The sequence below is a fragment of the Aythya fuligula genome, chromosome 5 (assembly GCF_009819795.1).
Source record: "Aythya fuligula isolate bAytFul2 chromosome 5, bAytFul2.pri, whole genome shotgun sequence".
NCBI lineage: Eukaryota > Metazoa > Chordata > Aves > Anseriformes > Anatidae > Aythya > Aythya fuligula.
The window spans coordinates 5,234,534-5,260,193 of NC_045563.1; the positions used below are offsets into that span (position 1 = coordinate 5,234,534).

At 39.1% G+C, this 25,660-nt stretch overlaps 1 protein-coding gene across 2 annotated transcripts in view; it reads left to right on the forward strand.

The window, feature by feature from the left end:
- KIAA0586 (KIAA0586 ortholog) overlaps nt 1-25,660 on the forward strand; it is a 69,641-nt gene that overhangs the window by 21,902 nt on the left and 22,079 nt on the right. Inside the window, exons 19-30 of one of the 2 annotated variants that reach the window (XM_032189159.1) lie at nt 608-688; nt 6,542-6,738; nt 6,942-7,060; nt 7,675-7,859; nt 9,856-10,015; nt 10,568-10,793; nt 11,304-11,545; nt 12,054-12,121; nt 12,916-13,050; nt 18,220-18,400; nt 19,971-20,110; nt 24,724-24,805. In XM_032189159.1, coding sequence (XP_032045050.1) covers nt 608-688; nt 6,542-6,738; nt 6,942-7,060; nt 7,675-7,859; nt 9,856-10,015; nt 10,568-10,793; nt 11,304-11,545; nt 12,054-12,121; nt 12,916-13,050; nt 18,220-18,400; nt 19,971-20,110; nt 24,724-24,805 — 1,816 coding nt within the window. The remainder of the gene's footprint in view (nt 1-607; nt 689-6,541; nt 6,739-6,941; nt 7,061-7,674; nt 7,860-9,855; nt 10,016-10,567; nt 10,794-11,303; nt 11,546-12,053; nt 12,122-12,915; nt 13,051-18,219; nt 18,401-19,970; nt 20,111-24,723; nt 24,806-25,660) is intronic. The other variant, XM_032189160.1, reaches the window with a different exon arrangement.

Consider the following 25,660-nt stretch of genomic DNA (forward strand, 5'->3'; position numbering starts at 1 on the left):
GTCCATCGCACAGACTGGACAGTGTGAATTGAAGAAAGCATGGAGATGTACTGGTTGTTTAGTTATTGTACCTTCTGCTTTCTCTGTGTCTCAGATGCCATTTTGGCTTAAGGAGCTCGGTCCTCCGGAGTCCTGTGGTCGTGCTATTCACAGGATAACACAGAGACTAGTGGCAAAAATAACAATGATTATTTTAAAATTTAATTATTAATGTACACTGTAAAAATTGTACATAAGCAAATTGCTTAAGACACTTTCAGATTTTTGCATGCTATGTTTTGCAGTAGTTTGTGTTACTGATTTAATTTTTTTTACTAAGATTTATAGGTATTGCCCTAGAGCTTTTGATGGTGAGATACTCCATTAGATTCAGTACCAGTAAGGTTTAGTTGTCAGCATACAACAAGGAGCTATAATAAGCTCTCTTTATGCTATGCAAAGAAATTTCTCGTAACTTTTAAGATAGATAAAGCACTTTTCCTGGATTCAGGCTGTTGACAAGACTGACAATTTAACTGCATTCTCGGCATGAAGTTTTTCCTGCTAATGCATTTCTTTCTTTTCCGCCAACATGAGATACTTAATAATTTCCATCTGTCTTTTTAAGACTCCAGAAGATTTACATAGTGAGGAAGAAGACGCAAAGTTTCCAGGAACAAATTTAATTGATGTTACCGATGGTATGCAGGTAATTATATTGCAAAGATGTCCTTTCCTTTTAAATGTTTTTCTGTTTGCTTTATATTATTCTATCATAATGGAAAATACAGTTTAGAAAATTAGTTTGCTTTATGAGCAACTTTAAAAATACCCATTGTGAGCAATACTGAACTGTTCACAGTGCTATAAATAATATCACAAATTCCTGTATGTTAGTGAAGGACCTTTGAAAAAATTACAGTAAAAATTAAAATTAACTTTTATTTATATGTGTTAGAATGCACTAGAAATAGAAGTAGTCCTCTAAAATCAGTGGTGATTATAGCACTTTGATTTCACAGTTTCAAGCTCTAAGTGTAATACATATATAAGAGGCTCTTAGAGATTTTAAGTGAGATGATGGAAACTTTTAAAATGCGAAAGCATTTTCTGAGGTTCCCATTTTAGAAAATTTTAGTATAAAACAATGTGTATGTGTTTTGGAGGTCCTAAAATGCTGTAGTATAATATCTCATTTCAGTCAGAAATTATTTTAATGCCTTTTTTAAGTGATACACATATATAACATGTACTACTTACCTCATTGGGCCCATTAAGAGATGACAAGATTCTGTTTTGCTCAATGTCCTGTCTTGTTAGGATGTCTGTGCGTATTTAACAGCATTGATGTTTCTTGAATATGATGGCATGGATTTATTGGAGATACTCTTTTACAGTTCAGTCTTTTTAGGTAACAAGTACTCTGCTTGTCAGTCAGAGTGGGAGCTGACAAACACTCGAGTTTGGTGAACCAGGCTGTATTTCACTTCTCTGGATTAAGAGCACAAGCAGAAACTCCATGGTAGCTGAGAAAGGCTGCCTCAGAAGGCAGCAAGATGCTCTTACCCAGTTCTTGTGTATTATCTTGCCTCTGTGGAAGATAGCAGCTTTTGTCTCCTGCTGTGTTTAAGTCTAAGTCAAGTCGTCAGGAGCTTGAAAATTTGGTCTTTCGCTAGTACCCTACTGAAGTGATTTTTCCTCTTTCTGATGAGATAGACTTGTCCTGTTCTAGTCAAAATGTACCCCAGTTGTTTTTGTTGTTTAAACCTGTTCTATGTGCTCCTGACCCCAGGATTAGAGCATACATTAAATATTAACTCTGTAGCCTACAGGTGACTACAGTTGATTTTATTTTAAATATTAATTTATCATTTAAACTTGTCAGTTAGTTAAAACATTTTAAAGGTGTAGTTTTTCTTTCCAAAGTGGGGAAATGACTTATTTTTTTTTTTATTCCAACATTACCTATATTATTGGAAGGGAGGAACTGAATCTATTTGGACAAGTTTCTCTTTTTAGCACAGAAAAGATCTTTAAGAAACCACAGAATCACAGAACAGCTGGGGTTGGAAGGTACTTCTGAAGATCATGTGGTCCAACCCCCCTGCCCAGCAGGATCACACAGAGCACATTGTGCAGGATAGCTTCCAGGCAGGTTTTGAATATCTCCAGAGAAGGAGACTGCCCAACCTCTCTGGGCAGCCTGTCCCAGTGCTGTCACCTCACAGTAAAGAAGTGCCCCTCATATTGAGCCGGGACCTCCTGTGCTTCAGTTTGTGCCCACTGCCTCTCGTCCTCTTGCTGGGCGCAAGTCCCACACAGTTTTTTAATGTGAATAACAGTTATTTGTTCTTTATTTTTTCATTTTTCTCCTGGATTGCTTTTAACTTTTATTTTTGGCAATGGGATATATTTTAACCACAATACTGAAAAACATTCCAAGTGAAACATGTTTGGCCTATGCCCACACAGACAATGTGGAAACATAAAATCAACCTCTGGAGTGGCAGGAGTACTTAAGACATCAAAAGATACAACAATGGATTTATAACAATACATAACAATATATTTTATAACAATAACTTCGATTCAGATGCATGAAAGAATGCACACAAAGTGCTATATGGGAAAATAACTTCCTGTTGTCTCCTCCCCTCCCTCTTTATGGAAGCTTAATTCTGTTAGAATGGTAGAGAGTGTATATTTGCATGAATTTTTATTATTTATTTATTTTTTTACAATGATGGATGTCACAGAAAAGCTTTAGGACCTTGGCCCAGGCATTTCCCTTTCCTAAGCTTTGCTTTACTTTTCCAACCAGAAGGTACACACATCCAAGAGCTGCTTAGGTGCTGAAATACCAATTGTTAGGGGATGCCAAGTGGGACAGCCTGAGAAAAGGAAAGCTTCTGCAGCACCTGTTCCCATGTCCAGCCAGGAAAGAGACTGATCATGTATTGCCAATAGGCACACGCCCAAACACAGGTGTGTGATACACAAGTGCACGTATCCAAGCACACACGGGTGGCTGCACAGATCAGCACTCAGACAGCACCACCGGGCTGATCCCATTCCCCTTTCCAGCAGCTCAGGGTGGACTGATTCTAACTCCTCTAATGTGTGCACACACATGTATCCTGCCCAGATGTAGGATTGTCCCATACCTGGTTCCCAAACCATTTGTCCTGCTTGGTGGCTGTTTTGGCTTGGTACTTGCTGGTGCTCACTGCTGGCACCAGAAGCACTCAGGCCCCAGGACCTGGGGGTTGACTCCAGTTGCTGGTACTTTGACCTCCTTATATTCACACATACTGGAAAGCCCCTTTCTGGTTCCTTCTGGTAAACAACGCACAAGAGGTTTTGTACTGTCCCAAAATATTCTTCCCTACATCCTTCAGGAATTATTCTTCTCCCTACTCTCCCAGAACATCCCCATGGAGCCTTAAAGGATCTCTGGAGGGTCGTTCCAGTGGCTGGGTTTCACACCTGGACACTGGGGCTGATTCCTCTCCTGCAATAGCCCTGGTAAGGGGTGCTTGGTTCTTGTAGGCAGATGCACTGTTTCCCAACTTGTAAAATGCAAGTCCCGCCACAAGCAGCAATGATGGATGTGCGTTGTTTCCCCATTGCAACCTTGCCATCTGTGTCTAAAGACCCCGAATTACAGTTTCCAAAGCAGTTAACTTGGGTCCTCTAATTTCATAATAAAACAAATCACCTATGGAATAAAGCAGAAAGGGTTGTTACGGCTTTGCTTTACACACTTCTTTATTTTTAACCAATTGTTGTACCTACAGGAGTTATTCAGACTGTCTGCACAGAAGAGATTTCATAATGCCAACCCTTGCATGGACACTGTCCTATTCCAGAGTGTGATACTTGTTCAGTTAATGCGTGCCCCAAATGGACTTACAAATTTATTGAGTCTGGTCTCCAAAGCATGAGCAGCCACAACTGGCAATAACTTTAACAAGTTTACAAGGCTTTTATGTCAGGCAGACATCCTGCTCTTTCTAAACATTTCCTAATTGCAAGGCGGGGACTTTTTTCTCAGTATTTTTGCTTGAATACCACCCCAAAATGCGTACCCTGCGGAGATCATAGAATCATGGAACAGCTCACCTTGGAAGGGACCTTAAAGATCATCCAGTTCCAACCCCCCACCATAGGCAGGGATGCCACCCACTAGATCAGGTTGCCCACAGCCTCATCCAACCTAGTCTTAAACACCTCCAGGGATGGATCAGAGTAAACATATTCACCTTAACCCTGGTTTTCAATAAATGCTCTGTGGGACAGTGCGATTGTGATTATTCAGACATGTAACTCTTCAGGTAGAATTTCACAGATGGCACCTGCAATGCCATCTCACCTTGCTGGGAGACTTGCTTTAGAAATCCGTGACTAAGTTTTGGATAACTTTTATAAGGGACTACACGTATACATGCTTGGTAACAGAACTAAATTAATCCATACTACCTAATCATCTCAAACATTTGTTTTAATTATCTGAATGTAATTTGGGAAATATCATTTAAGCTTGATACTTTGTGAGAAAGTATAGTGATTAATATTCCAATCGTATCTCTGAAAGACTTTCTAATTTATGCCATATTTTGATTGGGAATTGTGATAGATATTTTCAACGGTCTCCAGGGAGTTAAAATGCAGACTTGAGTGCAGATTATTCAGGATTGGTCTACAAGGTGATATATGTGCATGTTCAATCTCTATAATTAAATGCTGATTTCTTTCATTTTTTAAAAATTTCAGCAGAGATCATATATCACCCCCATGTAAATATAACCTTCTTTTGGATTTGTATGCCATTAAACATAGCATATTTTATGCTCATAATTTAGAAATGCAGGAGAACTGCGAAAGTTTGTCAGAAGTTACTAATTATACGCAAGATTTATTGTATGTACTTGGTTTATTTAATCCAGATGTTTGCATCTTGCATACTTTCAGAAAAGATTATATTAAATAGGCAACATCAAAGAAAATATATGGAGTAGTGCAGTCAGAAGAAAATGCATAATGAAACACTGGGCAAAGACATCTTTACGTTTGCTGTCAGAATGAGTTATGGTTATGAATACATACATGCTAACAGAATGAACTGCTTATCTGCTTGCAAGTCATCCAGTGCCATTCTGAGTTTAACTTTACTGTCTTCTTTCTGAATGAATGCACAGAATGACTGTGAGATCTTTGTTTGCGATTCTCCAAATATACATATTCTGTTTTGTCTGCTTTGTAAGTTACAGCTTTTATATGAAAAAAATATTACTCTCTAAACTCGTTAAAGATCCAGAAGCTCTCCAGTAGCTATTTGTTGTAATACTTGTCATGGAAATCTGTCTGACCTTTCAGTTTTAAAGTATGTTAAGGTAGGAGAGAAGCATTTTAATGCTGGATTGGGGAAAGAGAGGAAACTGTTAGTCATTTTTTTCTCTTCTCTCCTTTCTTTTTCATATTAAGTACTTCATTTAATTTTTTATTGGTTAAAAGTAAATTTATTTTGTAGAAAAAAAGAAAACCTTTCTTTCCTTTGTGTGTTGGAGATCATTCTTACTAAATGTAGATTTACAGTGAGCCTTTTTATGCACCATAATACGCTTTTCACTCATAATTTGGGGCTCAGCTCTTCATCTCCTTTTAGCATGCCCAATCTTCATAGAGAATTATTTTAGTTTCTGAGATGTTTGCTTCTAATTTTATGAGAGATGGATACAGGTTCTCATACATCAGGGGACACTCAGTACAATATGATGGGTTGGTGACTGTGCTTTTTGGGACTTAATGCTTTCTGTGCACACAGGAGGAAGAAGGAGGGTGATATCTGGGGAAATACAATTTAATGAGCACAGAGTCGTACATTAAGGTTAAATTCAAAACATCTCTGGTGAATTTGTTGCCCAGAAATGTCGTCTAACTTTTTAGCAATCTAAGTTAGTTTAACTATAAACATAAAGGGAACATACGTATAAATTATTCATGTCTGGCTTCAGTGATGGCAACTTTATTAGAGCTTTGAATGACTGCACGCTTGTTCTGCACACTTCTGGCAAGGTATCTTCCAGCCAGAAGGCCAGAAAGTTTAATTTTTAAAAGCAAACCAAAACAACAAAACCCAGCAACAAAACCCACTAATTCAGCAAGTAACTGTAAAAAGTTTCCTAAGCTCTTTTTTTTTTTTTTTTTTTTTTTTTTAAGGAGGTGTATTTCTCAAATATGTATTTCAAAAAAACCCCAGAGTTATGTCATGAGTTAATTAATCCCATATTAATATTACCATTGGCTCCCTGCCCTGTGTGGGAAATAAAAGCCAAATCATGTTATTTTACCCAGCAGTTCTTATACCCTTATACCTCTGCAGATTTATGATTTGCTAGGTTTAGAATCGTGTCAATTAACTGCAACATAATAAGAAGGGAAAACGTAGTTTGTGTTCTGTGATATGCACACAACTATTTCTTGAGAAACAAAATCTGATGGTTACCTCAGTGACATTGTCTTCTAAAAATATATTATAATTTAATTTACTAATTATTTTTAGGATCAGGAAGAGGAGAGGGATGAAATTCCAGAATTCACTGAGCCTCTTCTAGAGCTTAATGGACATTTTAAAGTTGCCTCGCCAACATACAGTGGTCCTGTGTTTCCTCCAGTGGCTTCTGCTCCTCAGCAGTCTTCTGATGTTTTGGATAAACTGACTGAAAGGAGAGAAACTATAGAAAACAGGTTGATAAATTGGTGAGTTGCAGTTTAACAAAATATCAGGAGAATACGTATGAAAGAAGGAACAATCTGTACGAGTACTTTCCCTTTTTTCCTCCCCTCTCTTCCCTTCTCCTATTTTCTTTGAACTTCCTTATATTTTGTGACAAGAATACTGTTTTCTATCCTTACAGGTGTCTTGATGGTTACTGATAGTTATACACATTTTATTTTTGTAGGGTCGAACAAGAAATAATGGCAAAAATTATCAGTGAGATGTACCCAGTTCAGAAAGAAACAGTGCCCAGTGTTAGCACATCAGAGGGGGAAGACAGCGAGAGTGTAACCTCTGACATTGGTAAGTAGGAGTTAATGTTCTCAGAGGATGGATTTTCTCAAGCATAGGCTAATTTTAACAAGTTCTCTAGATAGCTGTGCTCAAGAGCAGATTATGCTGTACCAGTGAAACTCTTATTATACAAAAGAGCATGCTTTAATTTGAGACTGAGCAAGTGTTATAAGGCCACTGAAATTAAAAAGCAAAACAACAACATAAAACACACAAAATGCACAAATAATTGTGCAAAAATTGGCCATCTAAATTAGATTTTGCATGTGCATTGCATTTTGCTAATCCTGTAATGCTTCTTTGCTTTTCTTTTTTTTAATAGATAAATCCAAAAAAAAGTGATAATCTTATAAAAATGTGATAATGAGAGAAAATAAATCTTATAAAAATGTGATAACGAGAGATAAATGCATTTTTCCTATGATGTCACTGCTGTTCACTGGCTTCTTTTGTGACCCTGATTTGATTCTCTACTGTTGTTTCTTTTGTCTATAAAGTACAAAAATCACTTTCTTCAGAGGAATGTTTAAAAGTTCATAGGGGATATAATGCATGGCTGCAGTATAGTACACAAGTTTAAAAACTGAGGCCTGTGTGTGTGCTTTGTGTTCCTTCATTTCCAGTTCAAGTTGCAGGTGGTGGAGGTTTTCAACTCTTTGTCGATGCTGGTGTACCAGTGGACTCAGAAATGATTAGCCATTTTGTAAACGAAGCTCTCAGTGAGACAATTGAGACCATGCTGGGTAACAGGCAGCCTCAGAAAGCAGTTGCTGCTACAAATATTGTTCCAAGTACAGCAATTACAACGGTAAGAGTGTTTTATTTAAATTCTCCTACTGAAGTTCATAGAATCATAAGGGTTGGAAAAGACCTCCAAGTTCATCTGCTCCAACCATCACCCTACTACCAATGTCACCCACTAAACCATCTCCTAAGGGGTAGTTTCTTGGTAGGATGGTGGTTCTAATATGGACAAAAAAAAGACTGAAGCTGAGCATGTGTGATTTGCATTTTCTGATTGTTCCTTATCATACCCCAACAAGCAACAAGACAAAACCTTCCTTACTTTGTTGAATATAACATAGCTATGTTACTTTTTTGCAAAGTTGCAAGAGTAAAAAATAAACTGATCTGATTGATATTTGTGGTCTTACGGGCTGGCAGCCTGTAGTGAATATGTGTAAAAATAAGTTTTAATTCTTTCTAATGTTTAAGTTCAGTAGTTTTTAGTAAGCACTTAAATGATTAGTAGAGCTTCCTGTAATACAGAATAATTTTCTGTGTTCCTTTTGATAAATGACAGCTGTCTCTTATTTTGATAACAGCATGGCTGTGCTACAATCCAGTGTTGTACAAGGTCTGCATTCAAAAGGCTCTTCTTCAATCCATTATGGATTAAAGAAGGCTGTTCTTTGGATCTTGTTCTTCTGATACTTAGAAAACCTCTCCCCCCTCATTACCATTCTTAATTAATTAATGGCCCTTTTAAGTCTTCCTGTTTCAGTACCAACTTAAACTGAAATGTCCTTAAGTGAAATGGTTGTTTTCTCTTTACTATATATATTCATTTACTTACTTCTAGTGATTAGTTTTGTCCTTTTTGGCCTTTGATTAGGTTAAATAAAACAGTCATCCATACGGATACGGATTTTGTTTTTCAGCTCTTACTGATGGGCAGTGCTTCTGCGTTTTCCATTTTAGATTGGTCTTGATAATGAGTAACTCATATGCTAATACACATTTTTAATAATAATATAGTATGCAAGATGGGGTTTCCTTAGTGCCTTGTGCCGTAGTAGCGATGGGTGCCTGCCTTTATTGCAATCTCAGGTAGCCTTCTTTTTTTCATTTTTATTTTTTTAAAGTCTTTCCAACAGTCTGATGGAAAGTATTAGTTAGAAATAGTCTTTCTAACGGTTATCCTTTGGCTAACTTGTACATTCATAATTATTCTCTTCCCCTTTTTCCATTTATTCTTAGTTTATAACAGAAGTTCTTGAATATGTAGTTGTGTGTTTGTGATCTACCCATTTTTTACTGTGAAGTTTGTTTATCTAGAACTTCAGTCTAGCTACCAGGTTCTTCAGAGTTCATGATTTCATGTGTTTGTGTGTGAACTGCTAAATATGTTAGCATGTTTCGTTTCCCATAAGAGTTGTTAATAAAAATATTCAGTTTCAGGGTTTATTCTTCAGAAACTAGCCTGGAAACCGTCCTTAGCCTGATTATCTCATTTTCTTTATGAAATACCAGAAAACAGGACTGGAAAAAAACTGGAGAGATCCATCAGGTTCCTCCATAGCAGGCGGAATGAGAACCAACAGCATACTTGCTTGTCAGATTCATCTCCATCACCGTCGTTTTTTATTTATTTTATTTTATTTATTTATTTAAAAAAAAAAAAAAAAAAAAAAGAACATCACGACTCTTCCCGTGCTTATTTTAGTGCTTCACAGTTTTGGCTGTTGCATTGTTTGTAATCTTACCTTTAACTGATTTTTCTTGTGGTAAATATATTAATTCAATTTTGTCCATGTAAGGATGTATTTTCTTACTGAACATTGTATCAAATGCTTTCTTAAAAGTCATATAAGATAATTTACTTAAGATATTTATAAGATAATTTACAAGCAATGACTGTTCCTGTTTTGTGATAACTTCTCTCTCTCTCTCTCCCTCTCTCCCTTCCTTTCCCCTCCCTCACCCGGTGCTAACTCTGGGGATACTTGGAAGATGGGAGTTTTGCATGGAGATAACAATTTCATTACTTTTTTTTTTAATTATTATTTCTTTTTTTCCCACAGGAGTCTCTTGTGCCTACTCCATTGCCAACACCCCAGGCCACACCACCACAAACCCCACCTTCAGAAAAAGAATTGCCTCCAGTCAAAACTCCGGAGTCTTCTCCATCTATTACAGAAATTGGCGGAGATGTTCATGGACAAGAAAAAATGAAAGAAGCAGGTAGTGAAAATAACAATTGAACTTTAGAAGGAGCAAATATGCTTTAATCTACTGCCTTTAATTTTCTTCTTCAAAGACATGTTATCTCTCAGGATAAACATTCTTGAGGCTATGATTCAAGTGGGGACTCATGTAATACAAAAATTATGAGCTAATTTGTATAAAAAGCAAACATCTATCTGATAACAGTTCTGTTTTCAAACATAATGCACATTGCTACACTGTATGATTTCCACTCCCCTAGTCCCCCCACCTTTCACATTAGAAAAATAGCTGTCTTTTGCTCCTTCCTGTGTTCCTAGTGTTATTTGAGCCAAATTTACACTCTCCAAGTAAAGCAGCTTAGTTTTTAAAATGCAAAGCAGTTTCCCTTATTAAAGGAAGTAAACAATTGAGATTTTATTATAGCTCTTTCAAATGCCACCACCATACTTAAAAGAAGCTAGTTTTAATCTAGTCTCATCTCCATAACTATCAAACAGATACCACAAATATTACAAGTGCTACTTCCTGCTTTCCTTTCTGATCTGCAATTTGGCTTCACACATGCAGGAACTGATATTCCAGCTGCTGCTAGTCTTGTTGGCACACCTGTGATCACTCCTATCAATACACCTCCTAGAATAGCCACGCCAAGCTCTCCTGCCTCAGAGGGGGTCTCTGAAGCTGCAAAAATGGGGAAACCAAAGCTTCCAAACCCATGGGATGATGCAGAGCTTCCTTTGGAAGAAGAGAAACCCAGTCCTGTAGCTGAAGAACCACTCCATCCCAGGGCTGTGTGAGTTTAACAGGCTACGTGGTTTTCTTGTTTATTAAGAAATAAATATATCCTCAAAAAGCCAGTAGACAGAACTACTCAAAATATATTTAAGGAGGCATTGAGATAAACCAGCATTTTTTTTCTGAAATACTTAACTTATATTTTGGGAAAAATGTAAAATCAGGACTTTTCTCAGAATGTGGATGTCATTATACACTGTCATTCTAAACGTGAAACTGATGGTGTTACACATCATTAATAAATGTAGTGACAATTTAAAGCTGTATTATTAGCGTCTTATCTTTTCTATTGCCTCAATAGAATGCATGTGGTAATTTTTATTTATGGCTAGAAATTCGTTAATGTTATTTAGGCATGTTGATTCTTGGACTAGATTGTAAAGTGCTGCGCTCTTCCATTTGAAAATAATACTTGCAAATTAATTTCTTTTCAATATTAATTTAAGTTTTTACTCCGTAATGTTCGGTGCTTTTTGGTGTGTTCATGGTGTATATTCTTACATTTTAGTGAGATGTCAGTGGCTAATGATGAGGAACCAGAAGCCTTGATTATTCCATCTTGGCAGTCATCACCAAGGCCCTTGGAATCGCTTCCTTGTGAACCACAGGTTCCATCAGCTGCATCTACAGTTAGTTCTGAGCAGTCCACACAGGAAAGTAGTCTTACCCTCACCGAAACAGAAACTGCAGACAGACCCATCTCAGAAGGGGAGGTCGTGTTCAGCTATGGCCAGATGCTGGCTGCAAGAGGTAACTAATGAAACAGATTTGTGGAATTTGGCTATTATTATTATTATTATTTGATTTTTTTCTTTATACAATTCTCATCCAGTCTACTGGAATTACGTTTCATACATTATCAGATAAAACTACAAACCTGACCTTTAATTTTCACTTCATGTTTTTGGATGAACTTAAGAGATGACATTGTTCTTTTTCAACAAAAAACCGAAATGAACCAACTTACTAATGAAAAAAAGATTAAATCTGCTGCTAAGTCATAAAATCAACATTGAAAATAATTTCAACTGTCTTGCATAAGTCCCATGTGGTACTAAATTGTTATTGAAAGCATAGTGTAAGAGTGATTTTCTGGAAGCTGGACGTCTTTTTTTACACTACAGATCCGGTAGCAACAATTTCCAAATTTACTAAAGCACTGTGTTGCAATGATTGAAGAAAGTGGCATTAGCTTTCTTTCATACAAATAGTATATTTTTTAATATTTCTAACTTAAAATATTTTTCAACCTTAACAGAAGGAGGACTGCCTCTTCCAAATATCACTGAGAGCTTAATGAGTACTTTACAAGATGCCAATGAAATGGTAAGGAAATGTCTGATGGGAATGGATTTCACGTCGTAGTCTGCCTTGAGCAGCTTTGTAAATTGGAAGACCTTTAAGCATTTTCACTTACAAACTTACAACTTAAATTTACACTTTTAAACTCTACACTTACAAATATCATTAGAATTTCATAGCTCCTAAGAAAAGAAAAAACACATTATACAAACTAATTTCTAAAAGAAAAAAAAAAAAAGTTGAAAGGTTTATATTCTGTAGGTGAGAGAGAGCTAATATGCATTTTAATTTCTAGTGCTTTTAACTTCAGGACAACTTAAACCAGAGTATAACATGGTTATGCTCTACTGCTTCAGTTTTGAGCCATCTTTTAATTGCTTGTGTGCTTAATTTATTAAAGTAGATTAGCTGAGACTGAGTTAGTTAAAGCTGCTTAAAACATCTGTTTTTTTATCTGATGTCTGATGGTGTAGTGCTTTGTCTTGGAAGGTTCAGAAGTCAAAGTATTCACCACTTTTTTAACTGTTCTCTGGACTTGAAGACTTAAAAGATCTTGTCCTTCACAAAGTATTGCAATCTTAGGTATAAAGCTTTTTAAAGACTTTGCGTGTCTCTTGAGTAAAAGAAGAAAGCAGTGTGTCACTTTGCTTACTTTTAGATGCCTGGATCATCATGACACAGGTTCTGAATGTGGAAACTGTAACAACTTCCTTTGTAAAGAAAAAGCTTAATTGTGAACTTAAGTAAGAATGATGCAGATTCCTACGAAAAAAAAATTCAGGATCAAGGATTATGTGGATTTTGTTTCTTTGTTTTAGGATTATGATCCTCCCAGTGAAGGGCAGGTGGTGAGAAGACACCATAAAGGCTATCACAGGGATCCTGTCCTGACCCTTTTAGCCAAATTAAATCAAGCACCTGTTGCTGCACGAGGACAAATGCACTATTTGGAGGTAATTTACTGTCCTTTTTATTGCAACACAGAAGCAAAACACAAGCACGTGAAGTTTGAAGGAAACTATTGTACTCAAAAGCGGGCAAAATCTTAAGTTCATGAAGTTTCAAGCTTATCCTTACTGTTAAGTTCATACACCCCAATCCCTGCTGGAAGTCATTCACAGATGACACCAAGTTAGGTGCGTGTGTCAACCTGCTCAAGGGTAGGAAGGCTCTGCAGGAGGATCTGGACAGGCTGGACCGATGGGCTGAGGTCAACTGCATGAAGTTCAACAAGGCCAAGTGCCGGGTCCTGCACCTGGGGCGCAATAACCCCAAGCAGAGCTACAGGCTGGGAGAGGAATGGTTGGAGAGCTGCCAGGCAGAGAAGGACCTGGGAGTGATGGTGGATAGTCGGCTGAATATGAGCCAGCAGTGTGCTCAGGTGGCCAAGAAGGCCAACGGCATCCTGGCTTGTATCAGGAACAGTGTGGCCAGCAGGGCTAGGGAAGTGATTGTCCCCCTGTACTCAGCTCTGGTGAGGCCGCACCTCGAGTACTGTGTTCAGTTTTGGGCCCCTCGCTACAAGAAGGACATCGAGGTGCTTGAGCGGGTGCAGAGAAGGGCGACGAAGCTGGTGAGGGGCCTGGAGAACAAGTCCTACGAGGAGCAGCTGAGGGAGCTGGGCTTGTTCAGCCTGGAGAAGAGGAGGCTCAGGGGCGACCTTATCGCTCTCTATAGGTACCTTAAAGGAGGCTGTAGGGAGGTGGGGGTTGGTCTGTTCTCCCACGTGCCTGGTGACAGGACGAGGGGGAACGGGCTAAAGTTGCGCCAGGGGATGTTTAGGTTGGATGTTAGGAAGAACTTCTTTACCAAAAGGGTTGTGAGGCATTGGAACAGGCTGCCCAGGGAAGTGGTGGAGTCACCATCCCTGGAGGTCTTTAAAAGACGTTTAGATGTAGAGCTTAGGAATATTGTTTAGTGGGTACTGTTAGTGTTAGGTCAGAGGTTGGACTCAGTGATCTTGAGGTCTCTTCCAACCTAGAAATTCTGTGATTCTGTGAAGGGATAACAATACCTTTTGTGGGTTAGCTTTCCAGTTTCATTTTATTTTCAAGATAGAATGTTTTAGCTTTTTGAGTTCTTCCCAAAGAAATTAATTCTAGACATGTGTAGGAGCAGTTTAATATTTTGTGCATACAAGGGATTGAAGTGTAAATATGGCCTCATGGCTGAACAATGGGTATTAAGTTTCCATTGATCTTTGTGGGAGAACAGCATACAGGAAATCAGCAGGAAACAGCTAAAAGATACTTCATCACAATTCATAGTGGTTCTCAAAATTACATTTTATTAAGAAAAATTCTTTTATTAAGAACAGGTTACAAATAGACAAGTTCATATAGCAAGTATGGGGTGTTGCAGAATTGTTGTCCGCAGCTGATGGCACCGTCTGCTCCTCTGTAGGACTGTCCCGTAGGATATTGATGTGTCTCCAGTGGTGCGTCAAGGAGAGGCGGCCAGGAGCGTGGTGTCATGGGCTCGTGTCCATGTCCAGCGCTGAGGCTAGCAGAGAAGCAAAAGCACTAAAAAGCGAACCCCTGTGTGTTGTGCCACCCCCCTCCCGGGCCCACCCTGTCACCAGCCCCACTGTGTTGTGGCCGTGACATCAGTGGGGCTGGTGCCAGCGGCACAATATGGGAAGGGACTGGGTGTTGACCTTCCTTATCATGTGGCCATGGAGTCCAAGGATCTGTCCTGTAGAATGTTGTCGTGTCATGGGCTCGCCTCCGTGTCCAGCGCTGAGGCTAGCAGAGAAACAAGAACGGGCAACAAGAGAACCGCCATGTCTAATACCAGGCGTCTCCTGGGCCCACCATGTCACCAGCCCCACTGTGATGTGGCCTGACATCAGTGGGGCTGGTGCCAGCGGCACAATGTGGGAAGGGACTGGGTGTTGACCTTCCTCAGCATGTGGCCATGGAGTCCAGGGATCTCTCCTGTAGAATGTTGTCGTGTCATGGGCTCGTGTCCGTGTCCAGCGCTGAGGCTAGCAGAGAAGCAAGTATGGGCAACAAGAGAACCGCCATGTCTAATACCAGGCCTCTCCTGGGCCCACCCTGTCACCAGCCCCACTGTGATGTGGCCTGACATCACCAGGGCCTGTGCCAGCAGCACAATGTGGGAAGATTGGGAGTTGACCTTCCTCAGCATGTGGCCATGGAGTCCAAGGATCTGTCCTGCAGAATGCTGACGTGTCATGGGCTCGCGTCTGTGTCCAGCGGTGAGGCTAGGCAACAAGAGAACTGCCCATGTGTAATACCAGGCGTCTCCTGGGCCCACCGTGTCACCAGCCCCACTGTGATGTGGCCATGACATCAGTGGGGTTGGTGCCAGCAGCACAATGTGGGAAGGGACTGGGTGTTGACCTTCCTTAGCAAGTGGCCATGGAGTCCAGGGATCCGTCCTGTTGAATGTTGACATGTCTCCAGCGGAGTGCTGGAAGAAGGCTGTAGCCATGGTCTTGCTCTGTCATTTTCCAGGATTCTATCTGTAATAATAAATAATAAATAAAAAAAAAACAGCTGGAGGGGAGCAGCCACCCTTCATTGCCCTGGAGGGCCTCTCCTCTCCCTTCTCAGCCCCAACTCATCTGGCTGCTCCTTGGCTGGACTGGCCGGCCTGGCCTGCTGCGGCCCTTTTATAGCTGCTCCCCCTGTGACACGGCCACCGCCAACATTCTGTCCCCTGTGACATGGCCATGGCATCACCAGGACCAGTGCCCACTGAGCAGAAGAAGCGGTTAAATAAAATAAAGTAAAATAAAGTAAAATGAAAGTATAACAACAAACACCAGCCGCTTGTAATTCTGGGGAGGGAAATTCAGCAGCTCAGCAAAGATTAAAAGAGCATCAAATCCTGCAGGTACTGCCTTCCCACTGCCACATTTTAAAGATTTGTGTGGTACTTGCTGCTGAGATTTGTGGGCTTGAAGGCTCAATTGCAGCAGAAAAATGTTTGCTGTCTGGAGGTGATACTTCACACTGTGGGTATGAAAGATGTCCAGTGCCCAACCCTGTGTCTGCAAGTGCCTGACAGTGCTGAGGATGCCTCAGCCAGAGCTGTAGACTTGCATCTTTCTTTCTCTTATGTGAACCAAAGATTTTGCCAGTGGCTGTCCTGTGCTGCACACTCGAGTGGGACTCAAGAACAAAACCCGTAAATCATCTTCCATCTGCTTGATTCATTGCAGACTGTTACATCCTCTATAGAGGATGGCAAGAAGATGGCAAGAGGCAGCAGGCACAAAGCGAAACCCGGGGGGGTTTCCTCTGAACATCAGGAAACGTTTAGGTGCTGTGCACGGGCTGCCCATAGAGATGGCTCAGTCTCTGACCTTGGACATCTTCAAAAGCCGGCTGGGCACGGTCATGGGCAACCAGCTCTAGTGGTCCTGCTTGAGCAGGGGTTGGCCTCCAGCCTCAGCCGGTCTGTGATTCTGCAATTTTGGGAAATATCCTAGAGACTCAAAATGCAGAAAAGATGCAGTAAATCCCTAGTGAGAATGCATGGATGCTGCCTTCAAAGAAATGTAGTTGAATCACTAATAGAGCTTAGGGATATGGTTTAGTGGGGACTGTTAGTGTTAGGTCAGAGGTTGGACTTGATGATCTTGAGGTCTCTTCCAACCTAGAAATTTTGTGATTCTGTGATTCTGTGAAGTGACTCCACTTACATTGTCTCTTCTCATGTAAAACTTCTGAAACCACTGAAGGTTACATGTCTCTACAAATAACTTAGCTGTACATAGTGTCACACATACCTTGTTTTCTAGGTGTGTATGTGACTGTTTCAGTATATCAGATTTGTCCTTTTGAACATCAGGGAAGTGTTTTATCACTTCAGCGATGTAGTTGGTATGTTTGGCAGTTCACTGCACTTACCTGCCTAATACATTTGTACAGCTGTTATGAAGAATAACCATCAGCAAATGTTTTCATGCTCTTTTGCATATGCTGTTGATACCGATCTTGGAGCAAAACCGCAAAATATTCATATGTGGTTGGCAGAAAAAATCAGACTAACAGAAAAAATACATCTACATCACAAAGGGCAAATGTCATTGTAACACATCTAGGTATTTTCTATGTGGAAAGTAGTGGTTTGGATTGAGTGTCTATCCTAACTGACATAGCTGGAGGAATGTTTAAAGGAAGTGAATTTTGAATACAGCAACACAGTTCATGAGCACCTTTGTTTAGGACAGATCTTGCCTTTTGTGATTTTACTGGTGCATATGCAGTTTCTTCCTTCTGTCTTGGTCAGTTTAGTTTAAATAATTACTGACTTCACTCGCCTCCTTAACTGTTCGTTTGTCTGTCTTCATTTTGCTTAATGAGCTCTGGTGGATGAACTTAGAGAATAGATTTCTGCAGCGTCAACTCTGAGCCTAACTGTAGTTGTAATGGCATTTTCTCATCAGCACTGCCAATTAAAAAAGCATCTCTGATTTGGTTTTTGGCTTTCCCATAGCTACAGACTGTTCAGTCTGTCCATACAAGACACTAATAAATTCCTCCACAGATCTGGCAAGGTGTGTGCAAGCATACCTTCCTGTGTATAAGAGAATCTCTTGTAGATGTTACTAGTATTGCATTAGAATGATTCCATGTGTGTATGTGTAGTTAGCCATCTTTTTTTTCCAGTATAGAAACAAATTAACTGTTTTTTCGTTGTTTTGTTTTGTTGTTTTCAGCTGTGAAAGTCAGAAGCCAGAGAACCATCTGCATTTACGTGCCATCCAAACATATTTTAAAGTTTTTCTCTGACATGCTATACAAAGGCATGCAATAGCTTTTATGTGCTTCCAGTGTTACAGGCAGTCAACAACGGACGTATCTGTAATGCTAAAGACTTCTGTGCCAAAATACAACTTAGGTTCTTATTACTTTGGGACATAGCTAACAAAATAAGTGGTGTTCTTCAGCTCCAATTCTTTTCAGTCCAGTGTTAATAAATGTACATCTTGCTTTCAAAGCCAATTAGACGATAGCTTTTCAGTTTTAGCTTCCTTTATTCAATGCTAGTTGCATAGACTTAAGTTTGCCTGGTTTTGGAATAATTTTTTTATTATTTTTTCTAATTTTTTTGTCTACCTGCTGTTCTGATGTTGCTGTTCTATGCAGGATTCTGATGACAGTGCTGGGGAGCTCAGTGAAGGTCAAAGACCTAGGCTGACCAGAGCAGAAGAGAGAATCCTAATGGGGCACGCAGTTAATATGGACCATGCAGCTGCTCAGACCTCTGAGAACAGACCATACCAGGATTTCCGTTCTCTGTCACCAGGGCAGCTTGCCCAAACTGCAGGTATGATTGAACTGTTATTTCAGAAGTGAAGGCTCCTGAGAGATCTTGTAGTGGCCTTCCAGTACCTAAGGGGGCCTACAAGAAAGTTGGAGAAGGACTCTTTATCAGAGAGTGTAATGAGGGGACAAGGGACAATGGCTTTAAACTGAAAGAGAGTAACTTTAGATTAGGTATAAGGAAGAAATTCTTTATTCAGACAGTGGTGAGGCACTGGAACAGGTTGCCCAGATAAGTTGTGGATGCCCCATCCCTTGAAGCGTTTAAGGCCTGGCTGGGGCTTTGGGCAACTTGGTCTAGTGGGAAGTGTCTCTGCCCATGGCAGGGGGTTGGAACTAGGTGATCCTTCAAGGTTCCTTCCAACCCAAACCATTTCACAATTCTATGATTTCTTCTCTGGGACATTTACATAGATTCTAAAAAAAAACTTAGTGATTGTTTATTCTTTTCTTCCAAATGTTCTGTATCCATTCAGTGGTTTGTCAAGTTGCACGTCCTTCAGTCTAATGCAAGTCAGAACTAAGTGCTATGTCCCAACAGCCACAACAATTAGGGTGCAAGTCCAACATTTCATTTGAGAATTGTTTTTAGGGATGAAATGAAGTAATCGTTGTACTGATATAAAAGTTCATATATTTCAGGGTGTATATCTCTGTACATAGAGCCTTGTAGTGTAGTTTCTCTGTCATAATGAATCACTTACTTGCAGACACATCTTGTAAGAATTCTAGGGATTGTATGGGACCGTATGTGTATGACTATTTTCAGGTTTTCACCCTTTTTATTGTATCATAGAAACATAACATCCCTTTGTAGGATGTTTAAGGTGTTGCTTATGTAGATGTGTAACAGCATCTTGATTAGCAAACTTTCATTTTTAAATCCTTGTTTTTAGTGCTTGAAGTTAAGGATATAAAAAACCAACATGCAAATGAGAAGTGGCACATGTAGTATTTAAAGTGAACAATAATTACAGTTAATTAAGCAATAATTGTAGTTAATTAGATTTAGAATTCTTTCTTTGGCTCTGTATGATAGCAGAAGGGTAAAGTTAGTTCATGATCTGTCAGTGTATTTCTCATAAAGATGCTTTACACACTTGCAGGCTGTGAAAGCATGCTGAATGCAAGATTATACAGAAAATTACCCCTTTAAAAAAGCGTATATACAGGTTTCTTTTCATCCACACAGCAGAGTGAGCAGAGTGAAACATTTTCATGAAGAAGCCTTTCCAATCTCTTTCTAATATGTGTGGTAAAGTGCATTAAGCCTATAATGGTATCATGAACTTTACATCTCTGAAGCTACAATAAATGCTTGCCATGTTAGAAATCTACAGGTGATGAGGCTGATTTTTTTCTTCTGATCTCCACAGAGATGCATTTCCTTCTTCTTTTTACCCCACAAGGACAATTAGAGGGATATACGAAGCACCATGTAAGGAGGGAATCGTTCTCTTTGACAGTGCATGTCCATTGTTGAAAAGAATCCACATCCTGTCACATGAGCTGTCTGGGAGATTATTGCTCCAGCTCATCAAGGATCTTTTTTCTTACTTATTTTTCTCTCTCAGCAGAAACTCTTGGAGATGCTGATACAAGTCATGGTCCAATGCTTATGGCTGAACTGGAATCGCAACCCATTTCAAAACGTGTTCTGCAAGCAGCCCAACCAGACTGCAGCGTGACATCTCTCTCAAAGGGTCCCTCCCAGGTAAACTCAAACAATCTTTTCATCACTAGTCAGAAAGTGCAAAATGAAACCTAGGAAAATAAATGTTTAATTTTCATGTTTAGTGTGAATACTGACATCACAGAACTGATGTGTTTGAAGTGACACCTCCAGCTTGGAAGCTGTATGTGAGGTACACGTGTATAATAAAAAATGATTTTACCGTGACAGAATCCAGCAATATGTTTTCTGTTAGGCTCAGATCCCTTTTTTACCTTTGCCATACTTCTTCACTGCTTCACCAGTCTCACAGGACCTAGGAGTATACATACTCAGTTCAGACAGGCTACGCCAATGGTGGAGGGGCACAGTACTTCAAATATAGAAAAATAACGTGCAATATACAGGAAAGGAAGTAATAGCAGAGGTTCAGCATGTAAACCAATGTTTTTAGCATTTTTAGCATTGTAAACCAATGATTTTAGCATTTCAGGAGCTTTGGCTATAATAGTAGGAGCAGGGTTCGGTAGGCAGTAATGGTGATGTACCTTAGGATACTTGAAGGTAGAGAAAGATCCTGTTGATCTCTGCTTGAAATCTATAAAGTTAGTCCTTTGCTACTTTATTAATATGTGCTGTTACCTAGAGATGATGGTTTTCTCACTAAGGGTAAATTTAAATAGTAAGTGGCAAAAAAGTACAAACGAGCTCTTTAATGTGTTAAGCTTCACAGTGTGTTTAAAAGTAATAATACATTTACCATGGTTGGTATGTTCCTGGATGCATTCTGTCTTTACCTGATATTCTGTATTAAGAATAGCCCAAAATATCTTATATTTATCAATCTTATGTTGTTGTTTTGTTGTTGTTTTTGAGGATAGATCTGTATTGAGCTATTGGTTTCTGAGCAGTTCTTAAATATGTCATCTGATGGGATGTGTTGTATCTTGAAAGAGGTTTTTAAATGGTATATACCTCTTTCGCTTTGAGGTCATCAGATTATTTTATTTCTTGGAATGATTGTTCACGGACGAGACTGGATTCTGTTAAACATCAGTGGCTGTTGAGGTGAAGCTTGTATCCTTGCTATCCTTTCACTAGCCAAAAATAACAGGGGCAGGGAGTGTAAAGGGTGTGTTTCCTTCTTTTAGTACCAGTAGTTATGATGAAGAACCCAGTGACATCTGCATCACATACTCTGAAGAATTAGCTGATATAATTGATTCTTGTGTGCCAGGGTACAGGCAAATGGTAATGTACTGTGTGTAAGATGACCCATGTTACATACAAATTTATGTACATGTATATATGTGTATATCTCATCTTTAGAAACCTATTTTTGCACCTAACCCTTAGTGTGGTGGGGTTTTGTGTTTGTGTTCTTTTTCTTTTTTGCCTGCTGGCATAAAAAACTCACCCTTCCTCCAAACCAAACAAACAAATCCCCAAACTTTGTGTGTGTGGTTTTGTTTTGTTGTTTTCCCCCAAATAAAATATATTCTTCCTGTATGTGGGTGTTCCTCACGTAAGACTCTAAATCACATTTTTTCATGGGCTAGATTTTTAGCTATCCTATGATGTGTCTACCTATAAGTGATAGCCAGAGTAAATATCTGCCTGCATGGGACAAAGCCATGCTTCATGAGACCCTCCACTAGATCTGTGCATCCTTCTCCAAAAAAAGAAACAAAACTTGGTAGCAGGTAATTTGAAAGCAATTTGAAACAAGAGGTACTCAGGCGTTCAGAATGAGTCATTCTATGAAATGTTTTAAGGTGATAATCACTTTAAACTTCTTAAAAGATTTCCTCCCAAGTTATTGACTCTGACATCATTCATTTCACAATTTGTTTTTCATCTCTAGGCATTGTTTTGCTTTCTTTGAACTAAGATTCTATCGGCTATGCACGAAGCAAGAAGACCAATCCATTTAGGAGCAAAACTAGGCTTTTAGGAGTGTTTGCAGAGAGGCTAGAGAAAATATTTCAGGTGGCGTCCAGCTGGGCCTTGAGTTCTGTAGAGCTTTGTTCTGATTTAACTGGGAAGGCACCTTGTGGACGTTAGGATTTTTATGGCAAAGCCTGGGTGGGTTTTTGTAACCTACCCTGAACGGGATCTTAATTTCAGAGAGGTTCTGGGCAGCAGTGTGGAGCAGCCATACATGTACCACTTGTTTGCTCCGTGTCACAGGTGTCTGGGCCAGATCCTGATCAATAGAAAGAGCATTGTGTTTTCTTATAGGGCAGGAGCAAATGAATTCCTTCTAGTCATGAGGAGGGAAGTCTGTGTGGTCACTCCAAAACAAATGACTTTAGTCATACAGGAATTTTCTTATCTACCCAAATTCCTTAGCTGCTCCTCCATTTCTGGCACTGGACTTTTGTGAGATTTATACGTGCTTTTAGCCACTGTTAGACAGAATGCCAGACTAAATGCATCTTTGGTTTGACCCCTTCAGGCCTTTATTGTTTAACAATATAGGAATGAGCTGCTGCTTGTGGCCACTTTACCCCTGTGTTCTTACTCTAAGAAGCAAGAGAATGACTTGGAGGAAGCTGGGCTCCTCCTGTTCTAGATAAATCATTTTGTGCTCATGGGAGGGTTATGAATGTTGATAATCCTAATTGTGTGGCTAAACATTTCAAAGATGGTAAATCTAAATCATTGAAAGTCCCCTATTCATTATTAGAAAGTCGGTTGCAAAACATTTTCATAATGTTCTTGTACAAGTTGGAATGTTTTTCTACAATCAACATTTTTTGAGTGGGATTGTCACTTTGGTATTCTCATTAGCTTTCATTTTTGGTATTTCAAAAGACATGTTGTGTTTGTTGTTTTTTTTAAAAATCCTCCAGGAATGCATAATTGTAGGTTAAGAATCTCTGTTATCTCTCAACTTCTGCTTGCACCTCAGTTAAGTTTAATTTTTTTTTGGCTTGTCTTATTAAAAAAAAAAAAAAAAAGACACAAACTACAAAGAGACAAACAAACAAACAAACAACAAAAAAACACACAACAAAAACACTAAATGACATTACAAATGAACTCTCATGGGTATACTTCTCTGCTTACATTTAATGTTCTGTAGCATTGATGGCCTTGCAGCACATTTCCATGAGACTTATGGCTAGACCTGTCTGCTTTCAGAAAATCATCTTAAATCTTTCTAATCTTGTCAGCTTCAAATTGTGAACAGTGTAGGTCAGCATCATGTTGTGTAGAGGTGCCTGAGTTCGTGCCAGTCCTCACCAGTCCATCCACGCACACAGTGCCTTGAGAAGCTAGCTTGATCTCAGGTGCATGTATACTTAATTTGGCCAACCTTAGCTCATTGCTGTGCCGAGTGTTAACTTGGCCATGCAGCCAGTGAGGAAGAGAGTGAGTGAATGGCTTGCCTTTTTGTTCCTCCTGATTTCTGCAACACTGGCTTAAACTGTCACTGAGTACATGACAAGCATTATCATTACTGTTGAGATGCCCCTTATAGGAGATGGTTGTCAGGAAGCCCTGATTGCATGGTTGGCATCATGTTTATTGTGTGACAGACATATATTTTCTTCTTTTCATCTGTATTTTTGGCTGACTTTTGTTGTGGAGAGTTTCTCTTGCAGAACTAAAGTATACTTTCCTTCCTTTTTATGTGTGGGGGAGCAAAATACTGCTGGTACTTTGTCATCAGGTCTTCAAGATAATACCCATGCTGTTGCTTCTCAGGGCGTATAGTTTTCCCAGAAGTCAAACAGCAATTCTATCCATAGATTCCAAATGCCCTATGATAGGCAAAAAAATATATAATCTTTTTTAAGAATTTCCATTAAAAAACTTATATTCATTTATGGAATCAACAGAATAACTGATTAAATCAATTTTGGCTGTGCTAGAGAACACCTAAGTTTTCTAAGTCTCCATGCATCGTTCTAAGTCTTACAGAATCATATGAGCTTCTACAAAGAAAAGAAACTATATCCCAGCCAAAATCAGGACAACTCTGTTTTGGGCTTTCCATCTTTCCTATGTGTATGTGGTGGAATGTTCTTGGGTCACAATTACTGTTCCAGACAGTTAGCACACAAGACAACAAGCATATTTGGCCAATGTGCTGTCTCTCTGTTCAACAAGCAGTGTGCTTGTTGGGTCTAATTAACTGTTTTCCCATAGGCATTGATGCAGACATAGATCCTCATGAAAATTTAAGAAAGAGAGGAAAATTAGTTTAAAAACATTGTCAGGGAAATACATTTTAAACTAGGCATGCATTTTCTAACGCGTGCTGAAATGTTTAGTTATTTATTCCCCTTTTTGTTCAGTAGGATAATACCCATGGAGAAGTCCTGGGTATGGAAGAAAGCCAGGGAAATCTTCAGTTCTTTCTGCCACGTTCTTCTAGTAGGAGTTAAAGGTCTTCTGTGTCTTCAGGTCTAAATGGCGCTTTGCCATACCTACTTCTGCCAGGATGTTAGTTGAGAGGAAGTAGAGTTGCAATAAGCTAATTCAGATCTGAATTCTTTTGAAGCTGAAGGGAAGCTGCACAAGTGCATAACCTTTAATGAATCTTTAAAAACCTCTTCCAATGTTTCTTGAAGCCTCACATAGTTTTACTGTGCTTTTAAATTAAAAATCAGGTTTCTGACATGATTTTAATGTATGATATGTAGGAGGAGAGCCAAAGAGATGCACAAGTTGTGAGACCCCGAGTAATTCATGTGAGAAGGAAGTCTGAAGAGATGCAGCAAGAAGGTAAATTGTCAATAACCTAACACAGTTCTTTCAGTTAAGCACTTAACTTCTAAATGTTGTTGTATACTCATGTATACTAAAGTTCTGATTTTAAAAATTTTGTTTTTATTACTGTGAAATTCCCAAATTTCTGAATGTTTGTATGCAGTACAAATCTGCGTACATACTTTTGGTAATTGCTGGGGTGCACCAAAAAGGTCGGAAATGCATCTGTCTGTATATGTCATCAAAATCCTTCCAATTAAGGATTTATTTAAATTTTTATTTGTCAAGAGCTTCACAATGTGCATATTATGTAGTCACCTGAATCATTAATTGCTGTTCTGCAAACAAAATACTCATAATGTGGTGATAGATGGCAGTAGTTCATACGCATGAGAAAATGCAGGGGTACTAGAAGAGAATTGAAAGACAATACAAGGTATTAGGATCATGCAAAGGTGAGAAAAATAGAGATTTTCAGTGTTAAAATGGCCTGGGTTAAGATGGGTTTCAAGCTAGTGTGTAACAGATGTATCTGTCACAAAAGAAAACCACTATCTATGCATAACCATTCTATTTCAGAGATTATTTAACAGTGTTTGATAAAAGTATTAATGATACTGCATGGGAGGCAGAGAATTTTTTTGTTTATTGTAGTTCAAGGTAGTGTTGGAATAACATGAACTATGCATATGACTGCACTACTTAATTATGTTAGCAGATAATAAGTTTGTGGAGGTGATAGAATGAGAAATAGCAATTTTAATCTCAAGTGTTAAGAACAGGAGTCTAAAAATCTGCATGTGTACAATATGTGAATTATAATTGCTCCACCATAACATAGACAAATTCTTCATGCAAGCCCTTTTAAAA